General features: G+C 37.1%; 1 protein-coding gene across 1 annotated transcript; it reads right to left on the bottom strand.

The window, feature by feature from the left end:
* Positions 1-9032, bottom strand: LOC594583 (28S ribosomal protein S27, mitochondrial). The gene is made up of 10 exons (XM_030976934.1): positions 8865-9032; positions 7926-8003; positions 7291-7364; positions 6838-6896; positions 6048-6162; positions 5674-5752; positions 3934-4052; positions 2835-3008; positions 1987-2055; positions 1-1445 (listed from the first exon to the last, which is right to left on the bottom strand). Exons 1-10 carry the CDS (start codon positions 8980-8982, stop codon positions 1119-1121), a joined length of 1212 nt encoding a protein of 403 aa, XP_030832794.1. The 5' UTR covers positions 8983-9032; the 3' UTR covers positions 1-1118.
* Positions 9033-9241: the final 209 nt, after the last annotated feature.

Consider the following 9241-nt stretch of genomic DNA (forward strand, 5'->3'; position numbering starts at 1 on the left):
TCTTTTAAAAATGAATCTTTCATACGTTGGGTGGTGAGTAAAATTACAATTGAGTACCTCTATTTATTTGACCAATTCTGTGGTGATCTGTATCAATTTTTTCAGAAATGATTTATCAACTGTCTTATTTAAAGACTGCAAAAACACAATAGGTAACACAACTAATTATTGTTATTGAAATTATTCATTTACTCAAACCAATCACAAACCTGTAATATCTTAAGTTTGGCCATTCTCATCTAGTTGGCATTCCAAACTTAGTCAGAGGGTTCTCATTTTTTGTTTTAATTTTTGGGGTATAAAAAGAAAATTCTTATTTCTGTATTCACCAGATCCTTGTTTAAATGTTTACATTTAGAACTCTGGGGCTTTGAAGTAAAACTTCTAGGGTCATTCAGACTATCGTTAGTGTTGAGCCCTGGTATATCCTTCGAGATAACTGTTGCATACATTGTTGCATAAATCACAATCTTTTTTAATAAAACCTTGCTCACATATGATACAGTCAAACATCTATGAAAAATAAAATGAGGAAAAACAGAATTACTTGAGACTAGTGCACATCACATTTCTGAATCTTATAACATACAGTCTAGTAAGTATGCATAGGGGCCTTTGTTGAACACAGCTCCATTATTCTTCTTCTTATCAGTCCCATATGGGACAGCAGCAGTAGTTATTTGAGGCTATCTGCATCACATGTGAACTAGCTTTAAAGGTCATCTGTACTAGTTTGGCTAGAAGGGATTAAACCACCCAGGAAGGTCACTGACAGGTGGCTATCTCATCAACTCAGCTCTCAATTAACATAAGAAAAAGAGGATCATGGGGGTGTGATGGTCACCGATTAGGCATTGTTTTCTATATAGAGGGAGCAAGTAGCTACAAGTAGTACAGTGGGCCTTTAAGGGATACATTGTAGATGCATCACAGTGTACCTCAGGATTGGAGAGATACTCCATCTCCTCCAACCAAATGTCTCAGTTCGGTCTCTTTCTTCCATAAACGTCTATTTATCTATCACGGAATATACATCATTCATTGCATATTGACTGCCACATGCAAGATAACAGTTCTTCATTCCATGCTAGTCCAGTGGCACTTGTCAATTTAGTGTGCTACCTATGCTCAATCTCAACTTCACTGGCTGCTTTCCTTTGCTTGGCTTCGTCTATCTTCTCAGCCCAGTACTTGATGCCTCCTGTAGCCCTCAGGAGTTCATCCAGACGTTTCTCCTTGGCCTCCCTCTCTACATCCAGCTCAGCTATCCTCTGCATCTCCAGGGCCTCCATGTGCTCTCCATGCCATGTCTCCAGGATGGAGGTGTACCCTTCAGCATCCTTACGCTCCAGGTCAGGGAGCCGGGTGGAGATCTCTGACTCCAGGAGCAAGTCTAGAGTGTCTCCTGTCACTTTGCCTTGGGTGGCGAGTGTCTCGGTGGTGGTCTGAAATCAATGGAAAGAATATGAATGGATTATTGACACATTGGAGATAACACCTCAAATAACTTGCATTTAAATCGACTGAATACTGAATTCTCTCATTCCTGTATGGACCCAAGGAGTTTCAGTAGGCAAAAGGCTACATCAAAACATATCCACTCGACAAAGACACCTCTACTTCATCATGTATAAAGAAAGAACTCTGCAATAAAACTGCCGGGGGGGTGGTTATGTCTTAAAGGTATCTGAATCTTAATCTCTTTATGTGTAATAACCTACATAAATCGAGTTAGATCTCTTCCACTACTTATTATGACTTACATGTACTAGTGTGTGTTTTATAATACAAGATCACATATTCATGGCAATCTTTTATTATGCTCACAACGTCAATGTACTGCAGGAAAATAGTTGTATATCCATTAAAAATGCTCTTTGCCCTTTGAGCTCTTTTCCTTACTACTGTGTTACAGGTAATATGTTTTCAGGGTAGACGACTGAGAAAATACTCTAGCATTAATCATTGGGGGTACAGACACCTTACCTCATATAAATTCAAGAGTTCTGTATTCTGATCCTCCATCCTTTGAAGGATTGTGGCTATATGGTCAAGCTGTGGTGCAACAAGATACAGGTAATATCATCAATAAACAATAATTTTAAAGCAATGTCATTTGAAAACATTATTCCCTGAACCACAGAGTTCCTTAAGTAAAACTTAAAGTTTTCAGATAAAAGTCGTCATGAGGTATCAAGTTTTAAGGTTTCAAGACATTTTCTGACTTGTTTTTAATCATAAGATCGAGCACGCAATCTTTATTTTTTGGGTGCAAGCTGAAATTTCTTTACAAACTGAAATTACTCCCAGGAAGCCTGGAATTCAAGTTTTATTTCTACTTTTCAAAATAGTAATAACATTACACAATAAAAACAACCAAATTGCACATAATAACATTTCAATACAGCTTTCCTTACAATACACAAACATTCAAGATAAAAACCTAATAACCTTACTTTGGATCAAATAAATTAAAGTTAGATGTTTATATGTTTACATCAATATTTTTTCATTTATCTATAAGAAATTAAAGATAAAAGTTCTGCTTTCATTTGAGGGTAGCCTGTAGTGAGGGATAAATCATTGCATCAATACTATCACAGAAGGGTATTGAGGGCTTTAATATAAGAACTTGTAAATTCGATCACCTATTCTCCGCTTTTTTACAAAAATTGTTAATGTACATACCTACGTATATTATCCATCATTATGTATCTCTTTGTCATTTTTAAAAAATTATGTATATATGTTTTCCTTTTGTAGTGGAGCAAACAAGACAAATCTCTATATATGGACAATACACAATGAACAAATGATGATTCCATCCTACTCACTGCTTCTTGTGCAATCTTGGATCCATCATCCTGAGACACAGTCTGGAGTACTCCAATGGCCTTGTTCATATCCCCGGTCATAGCATAACCTATAGCATGGTAGCTGAGTGCTAGGATGCCGTCCACTCTACGACTAGCATCGGCTAGGGTCATACCAATGTCCCATCTCTCATCCTGTACATGCAACAAAGGCAGCGTATTCATATCAAAGATGTTCATGCATGGGTATATAGTCGTTCATGAAGTAGGCAACTTGGTGATCACTCCCGATCACTACATAACACTGAGTCAATGGGTATAAGCCAGTTCACGGTTGCAGTCTGAGCATGAGCAGATAAAGGTCATTGCAGAACAAATTTTGAAATACATGGAGACGAAATACTGGATACGTGCTCATGAAAGTTATGTAACATTATTCATTCATGCACATTCAATGCACTCCATGGTACAAAGGTGGAAGTATTCTTTGAAAAGGGGGAACAAAGGCTATTTAAAAAGCACCTCCATCGCTGTAGGGGTGATTATTTCAAAATGTACAGAGTGGGACCTCTTCATGTTTAGAAGATCTGTGGATATTCGGGGTCATTGCAGATAAGGTGCTAACCGTGAACTGGTCTATTACGCTCCAGTGCGTATGTCCATGTGCTGCCCTCTACATACCCAAGCTTGAGCAACTTTAAAGAAAGGGCCGGACTTAATGGTTGTCTGATTATGTTAAACAAAATTATTAAGCTTTATAACTCACTCCATAATATGTTGCATGTGCAAGCACCAATACATCTCCCTGTTGGCTTACTCTACAATAACATACATGAATCATATCATTCCTATTCCATTATATACCATTTAACTTTGCTTTCATATCATTAATGTCATCACAATCATTGGCATCATAGCTTTGTATTTTAGATCTGAATAAGTGAAGTCTAAAAGTTGATTTGTTTTCTATTAAGGATTATCTTAGATGAGATAAGATATGCCTCCTGTATGAAAAAAACATCAGATTTTAATAAGCCTCTCTTAAAGACATTAATGTAACAAATAGAGCATTGATTTTGATGTTTTATATCCAATATGATAACATTTGATGAACACTTGCCTCAGGAATATCTCCCATCTTGAAGTATTGATGACAGGCGTTTAGTGATAGGAGCTGAGATAGAGGACAGTCCTCTAATGTCTCTTCTTTCATCATTACTATAGCAACATCACAAGCACCTGTTACAGAGAAAAGAGTCAAACATAGATTTATATCAAATTGTGGTACAACATACTACACATGACATGTAATCAGATTTGGACTAAAGAACTGATCTGTGACACACACTTCTAAATTGGTAGAAAGATTGGTCATTTTCAAGTTATCCCATTTTTAACCACTTAAAGGTACTATGTCCCATTTGCAGGCCAAAACTAGATGGAACTTCGACTGCGCGCAGTCGAAAATGATGCCTCCGTCATAGAGCAATTTTACAAACCAAAACAGAAGAAATTTTTTGAATTCAAGTTCAATTGTAATCCATTAACAGGTTCTCAGAATATTGTGATTACAAGCTATTTTTGCATACATAATGAGCCCATGACCTTTGACCTTATGAACCAAGAATCTACTCAGTTCATTGGCTCTGCAAGAAACATACATGACCTAAGTTGGCAGGAATCCATCAATCGGTTCTTGAGATAACGCGATGACGAGCTGTTTTTGCATACATAATGTGCCCTGTGGCCTTTGACCTTTGACCTTGTGACCCCTACATCTAATCAGTTCATCGGCTCTGCAAGTAACATACATGACCTAAGTTTGGCAGCAATCCATCAATCGGTTCTTCAGATAACGCGATCACAAGCTCGTTTTGCATACATAATGAGCCCTGTGGCCTTTGACCTTTGACCTCGTGACCTCAAAATCCAATCAGTTTTTCGGCTTTGCAAGTAACATACATGACCTAAGTTTGGCAGCAATCAATCAATCGGTTCTTCAGATAACGCGATCACGAGCTCGTTTTGCATACATAATGAGCCCTGTGACCTTTGACCTTTGACCTCGTGACCCCAAAATCTAATCAGTTCATCGGCTCTACAAGATACATACATGACCAAAGTTTGGCAGGAATCCATCAACCAGTTCTTCAGATAACGCGATCACGAGAACGGGACGTACGTACGTACGGACGTACGTACGTACGGACGGACGTACGGACGGACGGACGTACGGACGGACGGACGGACGGACAACCCGAAAACATAATGCCTCCGGATACTTCGTAACGGAGGCATATGAAAAAGTTAAATTCCAACTGCATTTGAAAGATAATACTAATTTAGAACTTCCCTAAAACAGGTGGGGCTCGAAAATGTCATCAAGTGGGAAAATAACGACTATTAGTTGTCAAATCGACTCTAGGGCTATAGAGCCCAAAAGTAATAGTCTTGATTTTCAGACAATTGTACCGAATGGTCATACGTTTTATGCTGCTCAAAGATTCAATCAGTTTAATCTTGGCCATCACAAGAAGTGGGTTATTGATGTAGACAAATGCTCATGTACCCTTTACAACTCTTTTCATGTATGTTATTACCAAAGAAGAAAAAAAGCCAGTCAGTCACTCAATAGTGTCTGACAGTGAAGTCTAGCAAGTAAACGGGTTTCCTTGCATAATTTGAATATGAGGACACTGCTAATGTTTAAATTTCACAGATAGGACATACATGACATATTCATAATTCCTGCAAAGTTCTACAGAATTTGAGGTTGGCTGCAAAAGGGACATAGTACCTTTAAACACAAAAACCTATACATTTTTCTAACAATAAATAATGTTTGTTCTGAGGGTCTTACCTTTGATATCATCTGCTTTTAAGAATGTATCCAGAAGAAGATTATATGTGAAGTTCTCAGGGAACAGTCCGTAGTCCCTCTGCAAAGGAAAGACATATAAACGCAGCTACATTAAGATGAAAATATATCATCTTGCCCATGATACAATTCTCAATCTCAACAAAAATAAATAATTTAATGAAATTAAAAATAAATTCCACAGGAAAACTCTAAATCTAATCAACATGGTACATCATTTTATCTATTGCACAATAATATACCATTTTTGAAATTTTAGGCAAGAATATTTTTAACTTCAACAGACTCAGATGAGGAAAGAGGTGCATTTATAAAGAACACATTGCTAACATGCAGTATTCATTGCAGATACTAACCTTATTTTGCAGGACCTTGAGAGCTTGTTTGTGGTGGCCTAATTCTATGCATAGCCTCAGCCATGAATGTACGGTTGATGGTCTTAAATGATGGGCTACAGGTGAATGTCTGTAACTGTTTGAAAGTGAGCAGGAAAGAGAGAGGGGGAGATCATCAGATTGATATACTTCAAAACCCAATGGTAATACGTTTGGAGTGGCATACATGTACTAAGTCTTATCCTGCATAGCTAGATTACTCCTCAACTCAAAACTCAAATATATATTTCTTCTGAACAGAAAGTTAATCTTTAGTTTGGGCGATACAGTTTGAGAGAAATTGGCTAAAGTGGGCGTAAAGCATTTTGAATAAATGAGTGATTTAGATCAAGAAAGTTAAAGAGTGTGACATGCAGTGAAACTATGTGTTCTATTGCTCAAAACACTGGACAACTAGCTCAATTAATAATTGCCAAAATCCTTTGGCATCTGTCACAGAGATATAGAACATTTTAACAGTGTAAGTGTTTTGTTTCCAACGGATATCACAGCTACCTTTAAGACATTTATTTCAATGACATGCAATTTTTTTATCAGATTTATTTGTCTCCTACTAACTCTCATACACTGTCCATGACTACCTCTTCTTTGTTATTTTCATTTTTTATTTTATTTATTATATTTGTAATTTTTTTGGGGGAGGGGTTAATTATTGAAACTTAGGATGCTCTCAAAAATGCTACTAGACAAATATGGCACCAAAATAGGTACCCGCTGTAAAAAATGTATCAGGAATTTGTTTTTAACTCACCTATTCAAGTAACCTTCAGCTACATCCAGTTCTTCCTTATCATAAACATTGTCAATAAACTGGGGTAGAAAAAAAGAGAAACAGCAGATTTAGTTCTCAACTTCACATTGACAGACACACATTATCATATAAAAAGGAAATCCAATGTGAAAATGTAAATTAGAGGAGGTGCGATTATTAATCTGATTTTTACCAATTTTTTTCCTACTCTAATTGGTATTGGCAGATAAAGGAATCAACTACACAAAATCTTTTGTACATTTACCTCATCAGGAGAAAATCCAATAAAAACAAACAGACAGACAAAGAAAGATATTTGTTTGAACCAAGGTCTGGAATAATTATTAGGGCAGATTTCACACATTGCAAGAGAATGATCTCAAACCTACCAGCATATAAACAGGCCAAGCTATGAGCTATCAACAGTGCAAAACCTGTGTTAAAAAAAAGTACCTTGTGTAATTCCACAGACATGACTGGTTCTTTCAGATCATAGAATGCTCTGTCTAGGTTGATCTTCATTTCATCTGTAACAAATCAAAATCAAAGTTCATATAAATTGAGGTTCTTAATGTACTATGTATTATTATCACTGATCCTGATTTACAATGATATTTTATGGTGAGATGGAAACACTGTTTTATACCAGTTTCTCAGCAGGAATTTCTTTGCTAATAGTCCAAATAAGGTAAGATGAAAGACATCTCAGGAGTTGGCTCTGGAGAACCAAAACACTTTCTTGTTGATAGTATACATTTTGACACATTCAATACCCTTGTTTGTACCCTGGCCAGGGAAAAATGTCTCCTCTTGGTATTTTTACATAAATTATATTATGTTTCTTAGTGCTTACATCCATGGGGCTTTCTACAGAAATTCGGCCAAGCTCAAATCCCTACTTTTTTCTTTTCAATCTGAAGGCAAATGAGGCAAGTATTCAAGTGTTTATTCTCATCCCCCATAATTATTCACCAAAGATGACTATTTTGTTCTCACATAGATGTAAAGCAAATGCAATGTACAAATTAATCAAACTGCAAGATTTATATGAATCAGTTTACAAAGTGATTTAAAATGTTTCATCTTACCCATATCAACGACAATCCTCTCTCTGTTCATCCAAATATTGTCACCATGGTAGGCATCAGACAGGAGCGTTCTTTTAGCTGTATGCAATCGAAATTCAATATGATAAAAGATGAATTCAAATTCTCTTTATTGCCAATGCACCTTTTGACACTAATCACTTTTACCGTAAAGTGAGTATCAAATTGGCAACACAAAAATTAAGTGTCTTTGCATTTTAGCTGGAACCGACATTGTTTTGACAATAACATTCATTGTACTGTAAATCGCACCGTAAGTGCAAATCGCGCCCAACCTGTGATGTCACACATCTCAGCAATGTTCAGAGAGCTCTTTACTAGGTGCTGTGTATGCCGGGGCTGTATTTAAGCGTTTTGTAATACACCAGTTTACGGTTATGGGCGCCATTTTATAATTTTAATTTACGAGTAAACAAACCAAATGACCTTTAGAGGTCAGTGGTTTATGCCTAAATTAAGATTGCGCCCATGCAAATTATGATGACATCACTGCCTGCGCGCTGCGTTGTACGAATGCGCACTGTTGTAACTGTGTATTGATAATAATCATTACTTACAATGTTTCCGAGAATTGAATTTTGATCAAATTATCCAATCAAACTCAAAAGTTTCACCTTTGCAATGCTGAAAATAAAGTTAGGTCTGAAGTGTTCGCACAGCAGCCACAGCTACTTTTAATAAATCGTCTAAAACACTGAATTTGATGAATCGTGTAATTGAAAAACTAGCACGTAGGCCTAGCTCAAATTCCTCAATTTGCTGCTTCACAACAGGAGTAGGTCCCCTCGCCTCACGTCACCCAATGGCTACGCCGCCAGGCCTGGGCGACCGAGTGAGAGTCGACATGGTGATGGCTGCTAAGCCGAGCTGAGGAAATAATAGCATCACGTCACATCTTTCCATCAATATATCTATACTCACATTGAAGTAAAATTGATGTCCTCATGTTACAGCTACATCGTAGTTGATTTGTTCTTGAAATTGTTGCCATTAAAGTGGATAATTTGTTGAGAAACGTGGGTTTCATGAGCGCTGCCATGATGAAAGTCGATGCACGTTAAACTGTATGTGCTTACATATACAGTGGATGAGCAGCAGAGGGCGCTAGGCCGCACTGGGCTAAAGTAATATGTGATAAGTATTTAATTGTTTTTGTTGGTGTTTAAAATAAAAGCAAAAAAGTCTTGTGTAAAATCTTGAGAATGCAAGTTTAAAAGGTGGATGCATTGTTCCCGTCTCTCCTCTCCCATGCCATTCTCTTTCTCGTAGCCTCCCCTAGCTTTTTAAAATTCTCTCGT

Source organism: Strongylocentrotus purpuratus, unplaced genomic scaffold (genome assembly GCF_000002235.5).
Source record: "Strongylocentrotus purpuratus isolate Spur 01 unplaced genomic scaffold, Spur_5.0 spur5_scaffold_9, whole genome shotgun sequence".
Taxonomy (NCBI): Eukaryota; Metazoa; Echinodermata; class Echinoidea; order Camarodonta; family Strongylocentrotidae; genus Strongylocentrotus; species Strongylocentrotus purpuratus.

Bases quoted from the DNA above. Each gene is read 5' to 3' on its own strand.
- LOC594583 (XM_030976934.1), bottom strand. From the start codon at position 8,982: ATGGCAGCGCTCATGAAACCCACGTTTCTCAACAAATTATCCACTTTA. The intron at 6,163-6,837 runs GTGAGTTAAAAA...ACTTTCAAACAG, and splicing joins GCTGAAGGTTACTTGAATAG to TTACAGACATTCACCTGTAG. The intron at 4,053-5,673 runs GTAAGACCCTCA...TCTCTGTAACAG, and splicing joins AAAAGCAGATGATATCAAAG to GTGCTTGTGATGTTGCTATA.